Here is a 22,572-nt window from a genome sequence, read left to right as displayed (position 1 = left end):
GAAGCTTGGAGAGTCAGGGAGTTACATTGCACTTGTACAGCATGACGCACACTCCTCCGGACCCCAAACCGCTCACCAACATCAGACAGGGACAACAAACCAGAGTCAGCTGCGTGTAAGTGACCCAAGAACCTAACCCAGGCTCTTGCCCAAATACCAGCACAAGGAAGAGATTGCAGGTGTGTAAAGTTGGGATTAGCCCAAAGATGGGCTCGAAGAGAGTATGACCCTGAGCCACGTGTGCAAGTTTCCACACCCTGGCCACCGTACAGGGACATTTCTATTTCATAGGAACCCATGAGACCACCTGCCAGAGCCATAGCTGCATTACTCCAGTGAGCATACACTAGCTGAGATGCTAAGAAGTATAAATTACGAGCGGCCATACCCCCCCGTGCCAATGGAGCCTGGAGCAAGGCAAGACTAAATCGAGGCATCCCGCCCTGCCCATATAAGTGCCATAGAGTGCTGTCCAACAACTGGATCATACTTTTTGGGAGAATAATTGGGCATACATGAAATAGGTACAGACAGTTGGGGAGATAAGTCATTTTAAATATATTAATCCTCCCATAGAGAGACAAAGGCAAAGACTGCCATGAACTCAGCTGTTTCTCAGTCTTTGCGGGTCTAAGTTCAAAGCTTTGAAGCCTTGATGATTACGTGAGACCTGAATTCCCAAATCAAAGGCAAGATTTATATGGAAAAAAACCCATATTTTATGGACGTTACCTTTGACATATATTTTTTGTTAATTATTTAAGATTTTGACGTTTGTATATTTAGTGTATGGCATCATTTTGTCTGTAGGTTAAAGGAAACCTACCATGTGATTTGATGCATTATGAATCAAACATACCTTGAGAATGCTGTAGCTACACTGATGCAGGATCAAATCTTGGTTAATCCCTGAGCTGAGTGGTTTTGCTGAAAAAACTATTATAAATATGATAACGAGGCTGTGGCTGCTCCAGTGCTTCTCCTAACACAGTGATGGCGAACCTTTTGGGGACCAAGTGCCTAAAGTACAACCAAAATCCACTTATTTACTGTGAAGTGCCAACATGGCATGACATTGCTACCTGCTCTTCCACATATTTTAATTGTATTGGCCCCCTGAGGCCACCAATACAGCTGGAAGAGACCCTGTAGCTTCCCTCCAGGGTCTCTCTGTAGATAAAGAATGATGGGTCCAGTTGGATGACCTCCAAAGACATTGCAGTTCTGTCAACACATTCTCACTTTTCCCGCAGTTCCAAAGAAGTGTCACTAAAGTTGCCTGGGACTGCAGGAAGATTTGGTCCTATTTGCTGAACTCTGTCCTGGGGCGATGGTCTGAGTGCCCACAGAAATGGCTCTGAGTGCCACCTCTGGCACCCGTGCCATAGGTTCGCCACCACTGTCCTAGCACATTAGTTATACACTGAACCAAAGGATGATGTAATCCCTGAAGGCAGAATAATCAATTGCTGCACCATCCCCCAGCTGCTGTGTATGAGTGCCCCAGCTCAGGTTGATTAGTCCTGTGTGGACTAAGCTCTGTGTAGAATAACTTGGAACTTGTGCAATCATGTAATCCAGCTTTCCCAAGGTCGTGAATGTTTATAAAAATAAGATGGTAGACTTCCTTAAAGTGTTAAGGTAAACCTAGCTTATAGATAAAATCCTGTCATTTCTACTTGTCTTATTTTCCAAAAATATACTGTAATAGAAAAAATGAACTCAAGATGGCGCCGAGACAGAAAAGTTTTGAAGCTAAGGAATGTCAACATGAGGTCAATGTGCGACAACAAGGAAACTCTCCATTCTCTGAGAACCTGATTTGTTATGCTTTCTATGCTCTTCCCTGTCTATTTCTTTTTCCTATTTTTCTATATACCGTATTTTCCGGGCTATAAGGCGCACTTAAAAGCCTTGGATTTCATTGGAAATCCAAAGTGCGCCTTATAGTCCGGTGCGCCCTATGTATGGCGCTGGGCAGCGGACTCTAATTACATAGGTCCCCGCTACCGGAGACAGCAGATCTCCAGCGGGAACTGCAGACCACGCGGCACGAACAACTTCTGCCGCGTGGTCTGCAGTTCCTGCTGGAGATCTGCTGTCTCCGGTAGCGGGGACTTATGTAAGTATGGTCCGCTGCCCTCCTCCACCTCCCCCTCACCTTCCCCACTCACCTTCCCCGCGTCGCCGTGTCTCTTCTCCGCGTCGCGTTCCGTCGCGTCGGGTCTCCGCTCCGCCCCCGGACCTCCGCCACACACCCGGACCCCGCGCCTTATAGTCCGATGCGCCTTATATATGGAATTATTACATAAATAAGGCGCATCGGACTAATGCGCCTTATATTCCGGTGCGCCTAATGGCCCGGAAAATACGGTAGTTTTGTGAAGCCAAATAAACCTGTGCAGTGCTGATTTTTGCCCTGGGCAACATCATTGGACAAATTGCTGATGCAAGATTTGCTGAGTCATGCTTTGCATGCTTATTGATTAGAAACATGCAGCCAATGAATCCTACCCCAACATAAATAACCCATTCCAAACATTTGCCTACGTCTGCTTGGGCACAAACAGAAGCTAATATCTTACTGGGATTGCAGATAATTTTGCAACTTTTTCAAACGTCCACATCCGGATTCTAAAGTATTATCATTATCAGGCGCAACACGTTGAGCTTTCGGGGTGATTGAAAAGGTTGTCCACTTTCAGCAAATATTTTGTGTAAAGAAAAACTACTGATGTTCCAATATCCTTTCTGTATCGATTCCTCATGGTTTGCTAGATCTCTGCTTGCTGTCCTTCTACAAATACTTCTGTAATCTGTCCATGTGATGTGATGGAGGTGCACATCTCCTATTACTCTCTGTGATGATAACGGCTCCTACACCTGCGCTTCCATCACATCACATGGTCAGATTTTTGTCCGCTTGGAGCATGACAGCAAGCAGAGATCTAGAAAACTATGAGGAACTGATACAGAAAGTATATTGGAAAATTGGATAACATTAACTGAAGCCAATTTAAAGGGGTTGTCCACTTTCAGCAAATATTTGATATGGTTTATCAGATTGGCTGTCCGGGGTTGAGAGGCTGAACGCAAACGTCAGGTCCGCTCATCTCTAGTTAAGAGGTTAAAGGACACCAGTCATCAGGTCTCTGTCACCATCTCTGTCACCACTGCCTGTTGGAGCAGATCCCAGCCTTTATCTAGTCAATTCATACATTAATCATTATAAAATCAACTTTTCTTTATCATGTAAATGAGGCTGTTCACATGGTCAGAGGTAGTGATGTCACCCCTGTTACCCCTCCCCTCTCCTCCCCCTGCTCATGTCTGTGTGTAATGTATAATAAAGCATCGCTGGTGTCTGTGCTTTATCTGCGGACATGCTGCATCCTCCCATACACATGTGAGAGACACAGACATCAGCTACACAAGTACCTGACATGTTCTGCTATAACATGGCTGCCTGGAGCTGTTGTATCTCTCCTATACACAGACAGGCTGCAGGGGGCACCAGCACCAGGAAGCACATGGAGGAGCCATTACACCTTTATACCTCACACCATTATACAGGCTGTCAGTCATGTGTATAGGAGTATCTCATACACACACAGGCTGCAGGGGGTGTGGCCACCAGCAAGCACATGGAGGAGCCATTACACTATTATACAGGCTGTCAGTTAAGCACTGGGGGTGTGGCTGTGCCTCCCACTCATGAATAAGCTGGACAGCTTGAATATGCTAATGACTCATTGGACATCTCACAGGTCATTTGCATACAGCTTTAGGACCTCATTGCTTAGGTTTACAGGCATGTAGAGGGACAATGAAGGGATAGAGGCAATGCTCTCTAATGGCAGTTTATGAAAATATATTTAGTTTAAAGAGAACCCGCCAGGCAAAACTAAAGTTTTATCACACAAAAGTAATTTTTTAAAAATGTTTTAACATAGGAATTTCTGCTTTCTCTGAGGGTGCGGTCACACATTGCGTTTAAAAACGCATTGCAATAGCTGGAGAGTGATTTGCCTAATTAAACAGCTGCTAACACCTGTGTTTACAAAACGCACGCGTTAACATCGCGGTTAACGCATGCGTTTTGTAAACACAAGTGTTAAGAGGTGTTTAATTAGGCAAATCACTCTCCAGCTATTGCAATGCGTTTTTAAACGCGACGTGTGACCGCACCCTTACACAGATGCCTAAAAAAGGGTTAACAAAAAAAAAAAAAACGTTACTAAACAAAGCGTCAAATATTCCAGAGATAAAGAAAAGTAAAAAAAACAAAAGAACACACAACATACACACAGGGTTAATAATGCCACATGCTGACAGTTACTATATATACACTTATACAATGTAACAATGATACAAATCACAGTGATCCCCACTCACAGATTCTCTAGTGCTGTAAAGGACCTTGAATGATGTCATGATCATGTGATCAATCACGTGTGTGGGAGGAGTCATGCTTTTGCTCACTTTTTGAGAGGATAAAAGACCTTTGATGACGTCAGTATAATCATGTGATCACCAAAAAAAACTAATTTTACTTCTTTCACACAGAAGTTGTGAGGCCCCTAGAGGCCAGGATGGCATATAACATACTGATACATCCTTTCTCTTTTAAATGGAACAATAAAATATAAGAAAACTGTTAAACATGAAACAATAATAAAAAAAAAAAACCGTAATAAGTCTATTGAGGGGTAATCCTTGAGGCCGACTTTTTATCATCCTGCCGGCTCATGTAACATCTGAGTGTTCTTCTGATACTGTCACACTGGGGCAGATTTATTTACCCGGTCCATTCGCGATCCAGCGGCGCGTTCTCTGCGCTGGATTCGGGTCCGGCTGGGATTCATTAAGGTAGTTCCTCCGCCGTCCACCAGGTGGTGCTGCTGCGCTGAAAAGCATCGGAACGCACTGGAGTTCACCGGCTCGGGCTGAGCATTTTTTTTCACGCACGTTTAAATCTCGACATGCTCTACTTTTGACATGGTCAAGACAATCTCCTGCAATTCTCCCGAGCATCAGTATGGGGAAGAAAGGTGATTTGTGGCCTGTGAACGTGGCATGGTTGTTGGTGCCAGAAGGGCTGGTCTGAGTATTTCAGAAACTGCTGATCTACTGGGATTTTCACGCATAACCATCTCTAGGGTTTACAGAGAATGGTCCGAAAAAGAAAAAACATCCAGTGAGCGGCAGTTCTGTGGGCGGAAATGCCTTGTTGATGCCAGAGGTCAGAGGAGAATGGGCAGACTGGTTCGAGCTGATAGAAAGGCAACAGTGACTCAAATCGCCACCCGTTACAACCAAGGTAGGCAGAAGAGCATCTCTGAACGCACAGTACGTCCAACTTTGAGGCAGATGGGCTACAGCAGCAGAAGACCACACCGGGTGCCACTCCTTTCAGCTAAGAACAGGAAACTGAGGCTACAATTTGCACAAGCTCATGGAAATTGGACCGTAGAAGATTGGATAAACGTCGCCTGGTCTGATGAGTCTCGATTTCTGCTGCGACATTCGGATGGTAGGGTCAGAATTTGGTGTCAACAACATGAAAGCCTGGATCCATCCTGCCTTGTATCAGCGGCTCAGGCTGGTGGTGGTGGTGTCATGGATCCATCCTGCCTTGTATCAGCGGGTCAGGCTGGTGGTGGTGGTGTCATGGATCCATCCTGCCTTGTATCAGCGGCTCAGGCTGGTGGTGGTGGTGTCATGGATCCATCCTGCCTTGTATCAGCGGTTCGGGCTGGTGGTGGTGGTGTCATGGTGTGGGGAATATTTTCTTGGCACTCTTTGGGCCCCTTGGTACGAGATCCACCCATCATGCCAACCCCCCGAGCATCGGGACAACCCCAGGTTAGAAGATGGTAAGATTTGTGGCTAGCATGACATCATGTAGAGATAATATAGTGTGGCTATGCCCTTTGGTGTTATCTGTATTGTTAGGTTTACCGCTTGAAACTTCAATTTTAATAAAATTGATTGAACATTAGAGGATACAATATCAGTGGAGAAAAAGCAGAGACTGATGTACAATGATGGCACAAGATCTCATCTAAAGGTAAAAAAATGCCCACAATGTTGGGGTATGAAAAGACTCCTGTTGCATCACAAAGCTCTTTCAGCGTAAGCTCCGTGTCCCCGTTTATCTTTAGTGCTCCCCCAGTTCTTCTTTTCCTTCTCTCTCTAGATCCCGGTCACTGTTGTACACCGTTCATTATATTTTGGGGTGTGGGGGAGATCCAGGTTCATTCTACTTATGAGTGAGAAAACAATATTAAAGCAGCATTTCACTTATTTTTCTTGTACACATTTTAGGGATCTACTTTTAAATATCTTATATAATTTATAAGGGGAATCTGTGAGTTTTTATTTAAAATCTACCTTGAAAGCTTCTCCTGGCCTCTGTAAAAGTCTTCATCCTTTGCTATACTGAATGTGTGATGTCTGCACTCTCCCTGCTGCTGCCTACATGTATGTTTATAGCTAAATCTTTCCCAGTAAGTAAACTATTCATTCTTTATGTATTTAGCCTGTCATCTCTGATGGCCGACATCGTCCCTTCACACACTAGCGATCTGCCGGAAGAGAGGAATCGGATAGGGTCATCAGAAGTCACTGTGTGTCACAGGAAAATTTCAGATTTACAATGACATTTTATAGTAAATCTTTAGCTTCCCTCTGACTGTGACACACGGTGACCACTGATGACTGACTGTCCCGTCTCTTCCGGCAGATCGCTAGTGTGTGAAAAGACGATGTCGGCTGTCAGAGCTGACAGTCTAAATACATAAAGAATAAATTGTTTGCTTAGTAAACGTGGGCCGATGTGTAATGTCTGCACTCTCCCTGCTGCTGCCTACATGTATGATTCTAGCTAAATATTTCCCTGCACTAAGGGCCGTTTGACAGTTTTCTGTCGAACTTTGCCTGTTCTTTTCAGTGCAAACTGCTGGCACGGGTATTTAAGAAGTGTCTGAGATCCAAATCCTGAATCTGGCGCCCCCTGCACACTACACAGGCAAACTGTGTATATTGCAGTTTGCACTGCTTTTAGTAAATGTGCCCCATTGTCTTCATTCACTATAGCACAGGATGAAGACGGCTAGTGCATAGCAGGACAGGTGAAGCTTTCAATGTAGATTTTTAATAAAAGCTCACAAAATCCCATAATAAACTATATTAGAAAAATGTTTGAAACCAGCAGGCTGCAGCCAAAATAACTTACGATATAAAGCTGTATACTTACCTGCAGCACTCTTCCTCTCCCCGTGGCTCCAGCTTCTTCTTCTCGCCACAGCTTGGACAGCAGAACATCTATGACACGGGGGCTACATAAAAGAGAGCACTACAAAGGAGGGCCTACAGCAAGGGAAAAGGAGGGCCTACAGCAAGGGAAAAGGAGGGCCTACAGAAAAGGGGGCATTTTAGTTTAGGGGCTATGGATGGTTTTAGATATGGGGTATTTTTTTTTTACCAGGGACCATGGGTTAAGGGGGTTCCCCGACCTGGTCCTTAGGAAAAAATTTTTGGGTGCAGTCGGTCCCTGGATATAAGAAGGTTGGGGACCTCCCTAAGACATATAAGAAAAATAAGTAAAACGACGGTTACACTTTAAGTAGCCATTCACCGTGAGTGAAGAACCTGATGTCGCAAAAGTCCTGTCTTGTTCCGAAAACATTTGCCACATACTACACAAGGATACGGCCTCTCTCCTGTGTGAATTCTCTGATGTTCCACAAGATCAGATTTCTGAGTGAAATGTTTCCCACATTCTGAACACGGATACGGCTTCTCCCCGGAGTGGAATCTCTGATGTTTAACAAGGTACGATTTCTTAACAAAACTCTTCCCACATTCGAGGCATGGATAGGGTTTCACACCCGTGTGAATTCTCTGATGGGTAATGAAGTACGTCCTGTGCTTGAAGCGCTTGCCACATTCTAGACATAGAAATGGCCTCTCCCCTGTGTGACTTCGCTGGTGCTCAATGAGAGAAGACTTCTGGTTAAAGCCTTTGTCACATTCGGAGCACATAAAGGGTTTCTCTCCTGTGTGAGTTCTCTGATGGTGCTGGAGTTTGGCTCTTGTAATAAAACATTTCTCACATTCAGAACAAGGAAAGGGCCTCTCTCCTGTGTGAATTCTCTGATGCTCAACAAGACCTGACTTCTTGCCGAAACCTTTCCCACATTCAGAACACGGATAGGGCTTCTCGCCCGTGTGGCTCAGTGTGTGCCTGGAAAGCAGCGATTCATAAATGAAACATTTGCCACATTCTGAACACGAAAAGCGTTTCTCCCCCGTGCGATTGGGCTTATCCGAGGAAAGTGCTGCCCACGTGGCACCGGCCGGCGGCTGACCACGGATTACATCTATAGTGGGAACGAAGGTTTCTCCAGGTGACAATTGCTCGGTATCTTCTGCTTTAACATTTGGAGATAAAGCAGATTTCTTGTTATAGACATCTGCAAAATATAATATGGGTTTGGGTAATTTTTTTGCTCTATTGGAACAGAATGACAATGTTTACAAGTTGCGGTTCAGTATCAGCGGACAGTCACGTGGTATGCAAGGCCAGGAGATACTGACTGCTCATTACCTTCAGAAGACAATATAAGAATGACTATAGCAGTACATTGGTTCAGCCCAATACACAAGAGAACATTCAAACCTACTAACCCTGGTTCTGCAGGTACTGACCCGAGGCCATAACCGGTGTAGAATTTACTTATGTAGAGAGAAACCCCATAGGGATCGTCTCATACATGGGGGTTAGCTCCATAGGGATCGTCTCATACATGGGGGTTAGCTCCATAGGGATCGTCTCATACATGGGGGTTAGCTCCATAGGGATCGTCTCATACATGGGGGTTAGCTCCATAGGGATCGTCTCATACATGGGGGTTAGCTCCATAGGGATCGTCTCATACATGGGGGTTAGCTCCATAGGGATCGTCTCATACATGGGGGTTAGCTCCATAGGGATCGTCTCATACATGGGGGTTAGCTCCATAGGGATCGTCTCATACATGGGGGTTAGCTCAATAGGGATCGTCTCATACATGGGGGTTAGCTCCATAGGGATCGTCTCATACATGGGGGTTAGCTCCATAGGGATCGTCTCGTACATGGGGGTTAGCTCCATAGGGATCGTCTCGTACATGGGGGTTAGCTCCATAGGGATCGTCTCGTACATGGGGGTTAGCTCCATAGGGATCGTCTCGTACATGGGGGTTAGCTCCATAGGTTGCGCAGGGTCACTTTTCCTTAAGATGGGCATGCGTTACACCATGGTGGGGTGAATTTCGGATACACCTGAATGAGTCAGGTTGAGGTCACACCCCAGATCTGCTCACTTTTATCCAGGCAGTTTCTGTGTTTGAAAATCACCGCTTTGTGTGGAAGCATCTGGTTCATAGTTTATACGGTTGAAAAAAAGAAACATCCATCAAGTTCAACCAAGGAAGGGAAGGGATTGGATGAAGAAAGGATTTAGGGCAGTGGTGGCGAACCTATGGCACGGGTGCCAGAGGCGGCACTCCGAGCCCTTTCTCTGGGCACCCGGGCCATCACCCCAGCGCACCAGACAGGAATTAAATAATTATCCTGCAGTTCCAAGCAACTTGGAAGCAAAGATCCTGCTTTCAGTGATATATTAAAGTGATACTTACTTCACTACTTGGGACTGTAGGAAGAGGGAGAATGAGTAGACAGGGCCAAATTATCTCTGAAGGACTTCCTGCCGGCCCCATGATTCTCTGTGTACAGAGGGAAACTGGAAAGAAGCTACAATGATGCAAATTTTCCTTCTTTCTACTGTGTTGGTGTCTGCAGGAGGCCAGTATGATTGAACATTGTTAAAGGACAGGGAGCAATATGTTACTGCTTTAATTTTTGGTTGGCATCTTGCGATAAATGAGGGTGTGCGGTTGCAGTTTGGGCACTCGGTCGCAAAAAGGTTCGCCATCACTGATTTAGGGGAAACAATTCTATATAACATAACCATAAATGGTATTTAGGTGTAAAAATGCATCTAGACCCTTCTTGAAGCTCTCTGCTGTCCCTGCTGTGACCGGCGCCTGAGCTCTCTGCTGTCCCTGCTGTGACCGGCGCCTGAGCTCTCTGCTGTCCCTGCTGTGACCAGCACCTGAGCTCTCTGCTGTCCCTGCTGTGACCAGCGCCTAAGCTCTCTGCTGTCCCTGCTGTGAGCAGCGCCTGAGCTCTCTGCTGTCCCTGCTGTGACCAGCGCCTGAGCTCTCTGCTGTCCCTGCTGTGACCAGCGCCTGAGCTCTCTGCTGTCCCTGCTGTGACCAGCGCCTGAGCTCTCTGCTGTCCCTGCTGTGACCTGCGCCTGAGCTCTCTGCTGTCCCTGCTGTGACCAGCGCCTAAGTTCTCTGTTGTCCCTGCTGTGACCGGCGCCTGAGCTCTCTGCTGTCCCTGCTGTGACCGGCGCCTGAGCTCTCCGCTGTCCCTGCTGTGACCGGCGCCTGAGCTCTCCGCTGTCCCTGCTGTGACCGGCGCCTGAGCTCTCTGCTGTCCCTGCTGTGACCAGCGCCTGAGCTCTCTGCTGTCCCTGCTGTGACCAGCGCCTGAGCTCTCTGCTGTCCCTGCTGTGACCAGCGCCTGAGCTCTCTGCTGTCCCTGCTGTGACCAGCGCCTGAGCTCTCTGCTGTCCCTGCTGTGACCAGCCCCTGAGCTCTCTGCTGTCCCTGCTGTGACCAGCCCCTGAGCTCTCTGCTGTCCCTGCTGTGACCAGCCCCTGAGCTCTCTGCTGTCCCTGCTGTGACCAGCCCCTGAGCTCTCTGCTGTCCCTGCTGTGACCAGCCCCTGAGCTCTCTGCTGTCCCTGCTGTGACCAGCACCTGAGCTCTCTGCTGTCCCTGCTGTGACCAGCACCTGAGCTCTCTGCTGTCCCTGCTGTGACCAGCCCCTGAGCTTTCTGCTGTCCCTGCTGTGACCAGCACCTGAGTTCTCTGCTGTCCCTGCTGTGACCAGCACCTGAGCTCTCTGCTGTCCCTGCTGTGACCAGCACCTGAGCTCTCTGCTGTCCCTGCTGTGACCAGCACCTGAGCTCTCTGCTGTCCCTGCTGTGACCAGCACCTGAGCTCTCTGCTGTCCCTGCTGTGAGCAGCGCCTGAGCTCTCTGCTGTCCCTGCTGTGACCAGCGCCTGAGCTCGGCTATTCCACAGATTGACAGTTATCATAGTAAAAAAGCCCTTTCGCCTCTGGTGATTAAACCTTGTTTTCTCCAGACGGAGACAGTGCCCCCTCGTCTTTTGATTTGATTTAATCTGGAACAACTCCACCATATTTTTTGTATGGACCATTCATATATCTATATAAATTAATCATGTCCCCTCGTAGTCGTCTCTTTTCCAGACTAAATAAATCTAAAGCACATTATTAGTTCCATAAAACTAAATGGAGTTATGTAGAGAGTTTAAGGTAACGCTGAGAAGGAGCTTTCCACCATTATTACTCACCTGGGTTGAACTCTACAGGAATCTTCTCCCCCTCCCACTGCTCATCACCTCTCACATCGGTCTCTTCTTCCGATTTAATCTCTATTTTAATATAAGCCAGATCTTCCCCCTGAGTCAAGAGAAGACAGGTGTAGAAATCTTATATAACCTTCTGAGGAACCACCAAATCCAAATGTGGGAGAGATTTATGAAGATCAACTTTTTCACAAAGTCACACATTTAGGCAAAAAGTCCCTCCAGTTCCCTCCTGACGTAAAAAAAACAATCCACTATGGTAAATACGATATACAAAAAACTTCTGTCTAAATAACGGACACAAGAAGCATATGCCAAATAATAACCCCCTCCATCTAGATATGAAGAAGAGGCCTTCACTCCACCTGATCATCCTGGAGGACATGTTCATCTTCTTCTGTGGCTCTTCTCTCGCTGGATTCATCTGTAGGAGACAGAGTGATGATCAGATGATGAAGGTAACCCTGCAACGCTCATCTATTACAAGCTATGGCGGCCTTACACTGCCCATAGTCGCTCTTATACATCTCCTCCTCTTCATCTAGAACTTCTACCTTAATATCGAGTAGATCTTCACTCTAAGCAGACAAAGTGGACAATAGTTACATTTTGCTCTTGTGACTTGCGGACAATCATAATGTAGTTTTCTACCTGCTGGTAAAGTGGGACGTCACCATTGTCCTCTGGATGTCCTGTAAGAAGTGGCTTCCCGGATACATCTGTAGGAGACACATAGTCATCTTACAATACAATGTAGTTACACTCCATGTTACTGATAATAGGACACAATACAAGGCAGCCACAGATAGAAAACGAGTGTTGCAGAAATAATCGGAAAGGCAAAGAATATCTGATGACTTTCTGGGGATGGAAGGCGCTCACACCCAGAACTTACCTGAGTGAAGTTGGCCCCCCCCCCACCTTGTTCAAATCAAACAAAATTGGTGTCAAACGTTTGTGCAGCAAAAATTTTCAATTGTGCCGCTATCGTTTTTAAGATTTTAATGAAAGTTATCAGAGGTCAACCAGCCTCCCCCCCCCCCCCCCACATTGCCCAAACCAAACAAAAGCTGGTGACAATCAATTCTGCGACATTTGTGCTGCTCAAATTTTTGTTTGTGCTGCTTTTGTTTTGAATATATGAACAAAAAATTAAAGGTCAAAAGTTCAAGCAGCCCCCCCCCCCCACACACATTAAAACAATCGAACAAAACTGGTGTCAAACGTTAGTGCTACGTTTGTGCAGCAAAAATTTTCGTTTGTGCCGCTATCATTTTTAATATATTCATACTTTTTTCCAGAGGTCATCCGAGGTCATTTCTTTGAAAGTACGATGTGTTTACTAGCTCCCCCTGGTGATCAAACCAGGGAAGTGTCACTAGGTTTGTTTTTTACCAGTTCATCCTAAACACCTTTAACCTATGTAAACACCGGAACATACCTTAAAAATGATAGCGGCACAAATGAAAATTTTTGCTGCACAAAAGTAGCACTAACGTTTAAAACAATCGAACAAAACTGGTGTCAATGTGGGGGGGGGGCTGCTTGAACTTTTGACCTTTAATTTTTTGTTCATATATTCCAAACAAAAGCAGCACAAACAAAAATTTGAGCAGCACAAACGTAGCAGAATTGTTCGGTCCCAGTTTGGTTTGCTTTGGGCAATGGGGGGGATGGAGGGGCTGGTTGACCTGTGATGACCTCTGGACACTTTCATTAATATCTTAAAAACGATAGCGGCACAAATGAAAATTTCTTCTGCACAAACGTAGAACAAACGTTTGACACCAATTTTGTTTGATTTGAACAAGGGGGGGGGGGGGGGGGCAACTTCACTCAGGTCCAGAACTTGCCCTGCATCTTGCCACTATTCACACCTTGCACGTTTCATCAGGTGCTAATAATTGTTCTTAAACAAGGTCTATTGCAAAGGGTTAATTGTGTATTAAAATTACACAATACACCCCAAGACGTCCTAACCAGAAGTTGCGCTGATGGAGGGGATCCGCAGCTCGTGTTGGTCTGGACGCTGCGGGCACTTCACGCTATTTCTCGTGATGTGCTAACAACATCCTATACTCACCCCTCTCTGGCGCACCAGGGCTGCCACCTGCCTCTGTATTACAAAGACATCCCCTTTAACCTCTTCACGCTCCACACAATACATGGGGTGAGCGCTCAGCGTACAGAGGTGGCTGCATATTGCAGCAAACACCAATCACTAATACCCACCATCGCTGCTTGTATTAACTATTTGCCACCATTTAGAAGACACCGGGGCCTGGGTACCTCCATCTTGGTGGAGATCATCGAACCCTGTGACGTCATCGGGGAGCAGTGATTGGTTGCTATGTCTTTGTAAGACCCAAGGCTGTTTCGCATCTGCAGATTCGTTACAATGCACCTTTGGCTCATTGTACTGAATTCAATGTAAAAACGCCATATACTGTAATATAACAGTACAATAGTATTAAAGTGTATGGTAGAAATGATCAGACAATCTAGGGTTAAAGTGCCCAAGAGGGTCCAAAATATAGTAAAAAAAAAAAAAGCAATAAAATAAAAATTCTGATATAAAGCTAAAAAGTGAGGCGGCGGGGGCGGGACCAGGTGTAGCAGCTGGATACATTAGGAGGCGGAGCCACAGCCAGCGCCTGATAATTGCCCCTCCATCAGATGGAGACACAACCACTGCCATCACTGCTACCAATAAGACTGACCCTGCAGAGAGCACAGAACACAGCAGTGTGAGGTCTGATTACACATCTTTCCAGGGAGAATACATAACACTGGCTGCAGAGAGCACAGAGCACAGCAGTGTGAGGTCTGATTACACATCTCTCCAAGGACAATACATAACACTGGCTGCAGAGTGCACAGAGCACAACAGTGTGAGGTCTGATTACACATCTCTCCAGGGACAATACATAACACTGGCTGTAGAGAGCACAGAGCACAGCAGTGTGAGGTCTGATTACACATCTCTCCAGGGACAATACATAACACTGGCTGCAGAGAGCACAGAGCACAGCAGTGTGAGGTCTGATTACACATCTCTCCAGGGACAATACATAACACTGGCTGTAGAGAGCACAGAGCACAGCAGTGTGAGGTCTGATTACACATCTCTCCAGGGACAATACATAACACTGGCTGCAGAGAGCACAGAGCACAGCAGTGTGAGGTCTGATTACACATCTCTCCAGGGACAATACATAACACTGGCTGCAGAGAGCACAGAGCACAGCAGTGTGAGGTCTGATTATGAATCTCACAACACTGTCTGCAGCAAACACATGAAATAGAAGCAGGCTATTTAGTGGTCTATCATGGTTAATTTGTCTCTTACCCAGGGATGTGATGGGCTGGTGGTTCTCCATCAGGAGGTCTTTTTTATAGATTCCTTTATCCTTATAATGAAAACACAAAGAGATTATTACATTTAGACAGCGGAAAATGAGAAAGAAGAAGAAGGCAGGAACTACCCTGGAAGAGAATAGATCTTCATATATCTGCAATGAAAGTTACCAAAACAGATGAAAACCTCTTCAAGCCAGAGGTGGAGGCTGGTAAGAGGTGCGAGAACATAAAGCAGGCGCCTCCTGTATTACTGATTACACTCACCTTCTCACACTCTACTACAATGTGGCTGTATACCTGTCGTACACACACACACAAACACACACTCAGCTGTATACCTGTCGTACACACACACTCAGCTGTACACATGTTGTACGCACACACACGCACGCAGCTGAACACATGTTGTACGCACACACACGCACGCAGCTGTACACATGTTGTACGCACACACACGCACGCAGCTGTACACATGTTGTACGCACACACACGCACGCAGCTGTAAACATGTTGTACGCACACACACGCACGCAGCTGTACACATGTTGTACGCACACACACGCACGCAGCTGTACACATGTTGTACGCACACACACACACACACAGCTGTACACATGTTGTACACACACACACACAGCTGTACACATGTTGTACACACACACAGCTGTACACATGTTGTACACACACACACACACACACAGCTGTACACATGTTGTACGCACACACACGCACGCAGCTGTACACATGTTGTACGCACACACACGCACGCAGCTGTACACATGTTGTACGCACACACACAGCTGTAAACATGTTGTACGCACACACACGCACGCAGCTGTACACATGTTGTACGCACACACACACACACACAGCTGTACACATGTTGTACACACACACACACACAGCTGTACACATGTTGTACACACACACAGCTGTACACATGTTGTACACACACACACACACAGCTGTACACATGTTGTACACACACACACACAGCTGTACACATACACACAGCTGTACACATGTTGTACACACACACACAACACAGCTGTACACATGTTGTACACACACACACAGCTGTACACACACACACAGCTGTACACATACACACAGCTGTACACATACACACAGCTGTACAAATACACACAGCTGTACACATGTTGTACACACACACACAGCTGTACACATGTTGTACACACACACAGCTGTACACATGTTGTACACACACACAGCTGTACACATGTTGTACACACACACAGCTGTACACATGTTGTACACACACACAGCTGTACACATGTTGTACACACACACAGCTGTACACATGTTGTACACACACACAGCTGTACACATGTTGTACACACACACAGCTGTACACATGTTGTACACACACACAGCTGTACACATGTTGTACACACACACAGCTGTACACATGTTGTACACACACACAGCTGTACACACACACACAGCTGTATACATGTTGTACACACACACAGCTGTATACACATGTTGTACATACACGCAGCTGTATACACGTTGTACACACACACAGCTGTATACATGTTGTACATACACACAGCTGTATACATGTTGTACACACACACTCAGCTGTATACAAGTTGTACACACACACAGCTGTATACATGTTGTACACACACTCAGCTGTATACAAGTTGTACACACACAGCTGTATACAAGGTGTACACACACACAGCTGTATACATGTTGTACACACACACAGCTGTATACATGTTGTACACACACACAGCTGTATACAAGGTGTACACACACACAGCTGTATACAAGGTGTACACACACACAGCTGTATACATGTTGCACACACACTGTGTATAGAGATGTTATACATAGACAGGACACTTATTGTTCTGTGGCTGCAGTGATGTCACACGTACCCGGCACTGCTGGAGGGGAGCGCAGGACCTGCGGGATGTCACAGTCATGTGATCACAACATGCAAATAGGCGGGGCGCAGGTATGAAGTGAACTATAGGAGGAGGCAAAGGACCTGTGATGATGTCATTGTCATGTGATCAGTCAGATGGAGATTACAGGCTGCAATGTACTCCGGAGGGAGGAGAAGCCTGAGCACAAGGAGGAGGGTACTTTATGGCTCCTCCCCCAGCACAAGGACCTCAATAGTGTCCAGCAGGTGGCAGTATCGCACTGCCCACATTTACTGTAGTGTATACAAGGACGTGTAATTATAAAGTGTCTGCACCAGTTTTCTGGTACTTTGTGCTGATACAATGACCAGTGGTGTAACTAGAAGCTGATGGGCCCCAGTGCAAAGTCTGTGCCGGGCCCCGACTATAATGTGTGGTATATAGCAGTGATGGCAAACCTTTTAGACGCCGAGTGCCCAAACTACATCCAAAACCCACATATTTTTTGCAAAGTGCTGATGCGACAATGTAAACATTACTCCCTGCTCTATCACAGGATTAAATTGTATAGGCACCTGAGGACACGATACAGTACAAAGAAGGAGAAAAGGCTTTGGTTATCATTGTAGCTTCCTTCTAGGGTCCTGGGACTGCAAGAGGCCTTGAGTCCTGTATGGCAAAGTGTGCGGTGGGGTGTTTGCCCATAGAGAGGGCTCTGAGTGCCCATAGAGAGGGCTCTGAGTGCCACCTCTGGCACCCGTGCCATAGGTTCGCCACCACTGGTTTATAGTAATAGTCTTCTCATATGGGAAAGTGACACCATAAGGGCCCCCTAAACCTCTTGTCCCCTGGTACCCAGCACAGAAAATCGCTAGGAACAATAAGAGGGGAAACTGCTGGGGAAGCACAATAAAAAAGGGCACAAATAATAGGGGGAACTGCTGAGGAGGGGGTACAAAAAGAAAGGGACCTCCTGGGGGCACTATAAAAGGGGGACCTCTTATGCACGCCTCATCTTTCTATTCACTATTTCATTCATGCATATTGCATGGGCCACATGCCATCTTGCCAAGGATCGTCGCTCCCAGTGACATCATCTTCCGAAGACCCGAGGCTGTTTTAACGCTTTCATTACAACGTGCTATCAGCACATTGTAATGAATGAGGAGGAAGATCCCCATATACTGCTACTGTAGACAGACAAAGTACCCCTGGGGTCTGAAAAATAATTAAAAGAAAAAAAAAAAAAAGTCCTCTACTCACATTGAGGCAACATTTATCTGTTCATTAGGGAAACCTTTACAAAGGCTACATTCAGACGACCGTATGGGGGATGTATATACAGCGACCTATATACGTCCCCCATAGGCTGGTAATGGGCTTGCGTCGCCGTACCGTACTGTTCAGTAGCAGAAAAAGATAGGACATGCCATACCTCCCTATGGAGAGGGTCGGGTGAGCAGCGCTCACCTCCTCCCCCTCTCCCTGGTTCCGACATGTGCCCGCTGTGCTACGGTACGGCGAGCACACGTGTGTCTCAATGCAGCCTAAGAGTGGTGCAAACTGCACTAAATGCGGTTTGCTTATGTATAAAGCTCGGTGCGCCAGATTCATGAAGAACGTGTGCCAGAAATCATGAATCTGTCTCTATCCTGCACTGGCCCGACAGAGTTTACCAACTTTTTTGTGTGCACCTTTAAGATAGGGCGTGCAACAGACTTTGCATGATAAATCGGGTGCACGGTCCGACTAAGCGGAATGACCTCTAAACTGTGTTGCATGATGGCTAGTGCAGCCACGCCACAAAAGGGTCACGAGCGACACAAATGTGGTTCAGGCACTTCTTAAATACCCCTGTGTTACAGGTGCTCCTGCGACCCATATCCTGGATCGCAGCCGCACTTGTGTGCCTCCCCGTGCCCCCTCTTGCCTGCAGCAGCTCTGCTTGCCTTCCTTGGCTCCAGCGGCTGTCCCCGCACTCTGGCCTGCGCATCCCCGCCTTCTAGTGCATGCGCCAGCTCTCTAACATTTAAAGGGCCAGCGAACACCAATAATTGGCGCTGGCCGACCTCCTGTCCTGATAAATTGCCTGCCCCTTCCTGTGTCCCCTGCCAGATCTTTGAACCTTGTGCCTTCGAAAAAGCTTGTTCCCTATGTCCTGTGCTTTTAAAGTGATTTCCAGCTGTGACCTTGATACCATTCCTGACTTTGCTCCCGTGCTGCCTGTCCTGACCTTCCACTACGTCCCCAACTCTGATCCAGTGCTGCCTGTCCTGGACTCCTGCCTGTCCACGACTCCAACTCTGCCTTACGATTCTGCACCTCGCCTTGGCCACCACTGCGGTACCACGCCGCAGCAAGTCCAACCCTCTTTTTAACGGGCTCTGGTGAAAATCGGGTACCACTTAGACTCTGTTCCCAGGTGTCGGCTTACGTCATCGTCCGTGGTGGTTCTTTGGGTCCACTACCCCTCAAACCTGACACCGTGCAATGAGTTTGCACCTAAAAAAATTTGCAAAGTCCGACAGAAAACCGGCGCAGTCTTTAATGAATCTGGGCCATTGTGTAAAGCAAGGGACTCTTTAACTTTAGTGTCAAAGAGAAGCATTTCTGTTTGCAGTGACCCGACCTGCTGTAATCTATGGCCAAGGTGCTTAATGTCCATTTTAATTTCTGACTAGTCCTGTGCAATAGGGTTGAGAGCCTGAAAAATGATTTTGGTAATAAAGCCCCTTAAGGTAGGTACCTGTGGAGCTTCATCTCCTGTGCCCGAGAAGCCTCCTGCACTCTGAGCTTCAGCACTGTGGTGTGGCGGTGTGCAGCTGCTGGTGCCATCTTGGGAGCGCGAGCTGACGAGGTGAGTTTTTTTGAAGATATTTTTCAATGTCTGCTGACTGCTTCGTCTCTCTTGCAGTGTCCGTAGCCTTTGCTCTAGCTATCCAAAGATTTGCCCATTTTGCAGCTGGTTGCATGGGCTAGTAGTGGGCCGTGAGGAGCTCTCAGCTAAGCGTCCAACGCCATGTGGCCAGGCTCCGCCCCTTTTATTGAATTTTCTGTATTGATGACATTATGTATTCCACCTTATTTTAATTTACAGTATAAGTATTTTGTACCTGATGAAGGGAGCAGTATACCCCCGAAACGTGTTGTCCATGCACATGGATAAAATAAAAATACTTGTGATACGAGAGCAGCGTGTCTTGAGCATGAGTACGAGAAAATGATTGTCTATAATAATAATAATAATAATTCTTTATTTATATAGCGCACACAGGTTACACAGCGCTACATAGAGCTTGCCAGATCAGTCCCTGTCCCCATGGGGCTCACAATCTAATCAACCTACCAGCATGTTTTGGAGTTGGAGGAAACCGGAGGACCGTGAGGAAACCCACGCAAACATACAATCTCTTTGCAGACGTTGACCCTGGGAGTTAGAGCCCAGGACCTCAGCGCTGCAAGGCTGTAGTGCTAACAAGTGAGCCACTGTGGTGCCCTCATTAAGTGATGGTATATTAACGTTTATAGCTGTAGAGGTTGGCAAAATATGGAGCCAAAAAGTTAAAAGTTAAAAACATTGTTACCCTTTGTATTGTTCTGGTGCTGTATTTCTGTAAAGAGAACAGGGTGCTATCCCTGCATCTGTTGTTTTTACCCTGGATCTGGACTTTTGTGGGGAGAGATCACAAATCCCAGCGGGCACAGCGATGCCAGTGCATTAGACCAGAACATTACACAGGATTAAGCTAGGGAATAGTAAGAAACAGTCCATAGTCAGAGCAAAACAGCAAAATCAAGAGAGTTCAGAAGACGGGAGCTCAGGTCCTACAAAAAACCTTCACGCTTGTGCAACTATTAATAGGGGCAAAGTCTATTCCAAGGTTATGTTTTTTATGTATTAAATAACCCAAACTCCCAGAGCACTGGTCAATCTGACAGCCCAGACAAGAGGCCCAGGGTCACTCTGGATGAGCCACAGAGATCCTCAGGACGACCATTAGTCGTGTCCTCTACAAAAAATTTCCCTTATGGAAGAACAGAAACATCTTTGAAAGCTACAATAAGTCTTGTTTGCTGTTATTACAAAGCTGTGGGGGGACATTAAGCATATGGAAAAGGAGGCTCTGAGCAGAGGAGGCCAAAATGGAACATGATGGCCGCATGATGCTTGGGGAGCCAGAACTTCTGATTTGAAGTTGAAGCTTAATCGTGGAGGAAATCGTAGAAGAGGCTACAGAAGACCTAAGACGGGGTCCACTTTCCAACAGGATGACCTCCCTAACCATACATACAACGGCTTCATTAACAGTCTCCAACCAATGTGACTAATAAAGAGTTTCACTGCATAGAAAAAGCTTCATCCTCTAAATGTACAAGGAACAAAGGGGGAACCTCCAGCCTCTAGATGTACAGAAAAGAATTGGGGAACCTCCAGCCTCTAGATGTACAGAGAAGAATGGAGGAACCTCCAGCCTCTAGATGTACAAAGAAGAATGGGGGAACCTCCAGCCTCTAGATGTACAAAGAAGAATGGGGGAACCTCCAGCCTCTAGATGTACAGAGAAGAATGGGGGGAACCTCCAGCCTCTAGGTGTACAGAGAAGAATGGAGGAACCTCCAGCCTCTAGATGTACAAAGAAGAATGGGGGAACCTCCAGCCTCTAGATGTACAGAGAAGAATGGGGGAACCTCCAGCCTCTAGATGTACAGAGAAGAATGGAGGAACCTCCAGCCTCTAGATGTACAAAGAAGAATGGGGGAACCTCCAGCCTCTAGATGTACAGAGAAGAATGGGGGAACCTCCAGCCTCTAGATGTACAGAAAAGAATTGGGGAACCTCCAGCCTCTAGATGTACAGAGAAGAATGGGGGAACCTCCAGCCTCTAGATGTACAAAGAAGAATGGGGGAACCTCCAGCCTCTAGATGTACAAAGAAGAATGGAGGAACCTCCAGCCTCTAGATGTACAAAGAAGAATGGGGGAACCTCCAGCCTCTAGATGTACAGAGAAGAATGGAGAAACCTCCAGCCTCTAGATGTACAAAGAAGAATGGGGGAACCTCCAGCCTCTAGATGTACAAAGAAGAATGGAGGAACCTCCACCCTCTAGATGTATAAAGAAGAATGGAGGAACCTCCAGCCTCTAGATGTACAAAGAAGAATGGGGGAACCTCCAGCCTCTAGATGTACAGAGAAGAATGGAGAAACCTCCAGCCTCTAGATGTACAAAGAAGAATGGGGGAACCTCCAGCCTCTAGATGTACAGAGAAGAATGGAGAAACCTCCAGCCTCTAGATGTACAAAGAAGAATGGGGGAACCTCCAGCCTCTAGATGTACAGAGAAGAATGGGGGAACCTCCAGCCTCTAGATGTACAGAGAAGAATGGGGGAACCTCCAGCCTCTAGATGTACAGAGAAGAATGGAGGAACCTCCAGCCTCTAGATGTACAGAAAAGAATTGGGGAACCTCCAGCCTCTAGATATACAGAGAAGAATGGGGGAACCTCCAGCCTCTAGATGTACAGAGAAGAATGGAAGAACCTCCAGCCTCTAGATGTACAAAGAAGAATGAAGCCTCTACATGTACAGAGAAGAATGGGGGAACCTCCAGCCTCTAGATGTTCAAAGAAGAATGGGGGAACCTCCAGCCTCTAGATGTACAGAGAAGAATGGGGGAACCTCCAGCCTCTAGATGTACAAAGAAGAACGGAGGAACCTCCAGCCTCTAGATGTACAAAGAAGAATGGAGGAACCTCCAGCCTCTAGATGTACAAAGAAGAATGGAGGAACCTCCAGCCTCTAG

General features: G+C 46.6%; 2 protein-coding genes across 5 annotated transcripts in view; both read right to left on the bottom strand.

The window, feature by feature from the left end:
* LOC140106415 (uncharacterized) overlaps window positions 1–16,870 on the bottom strand; it is a 33,711-nt gene extending 16,841 nt beyond the window's left edge. The window contains exons 1-8 of the mRNA XM_072130854.1: window positions 16,780–16,870; window positions 14,859–14,919; window positions 12,161–12,228; window positions 12,012–12,087; window positions 11,875–11,933; window positions 11,495–11,603; window positions 7,640–8,477; window positions 7,259–7,340 (exon numbers count right to left, since the gene is read on the bottom strand). Coding sequence (XP_071986955.1) covers window positions 7,259–7,340; window positions 7,640–8,477; window positions 11,495–11,603; window positions 11,875–11,933; window positions 12,012–12,087; window positions 12,161–12,228; window positions 14,859–14,919; window positions 16,780–16,827 — 1,341 coding nt within the window. The 5' untranslated portion in view covers window positions 16,828–16,870. The remainder of the gene's footprint in view (window positions 1–7,258; window positions 7,341–7,639; window positions 8,478–11,494; window positions 11,604–11,874; window positions 11,934–12,011; window positions 12,088–12,160; window positions 12,229–14,858; window positions 14,920–16,779) is intronic.
* Window positions 1–22,572, bottom strand: part of LOC140106026 (uncharacterized) — a 582,332-nt gene that overhangs the window by 92,745 nt on the left and 467,015 nt on the right. The gene's annotated exons all lie outside the window — the stretch shown is intronic.

This window comes from Engystomops pustulosus, chromosome 11 (assembly GCF_040894005.1).
Source record: "Engystomops pustulosus chromosome 11, aEngPut4.maternal, whole genome shotgun sequence".
Lineage (NCBI taxonomy): Eukaryota > Metazoa > Chordata > Amphibia > Anura > Leptodactylidae > Engystomops > Engystomops pustulosus.
Note: the sequence above shows the minus strand (reverse complement) of the source record. Positions and strands in the feature narration are given on the sequence as shown.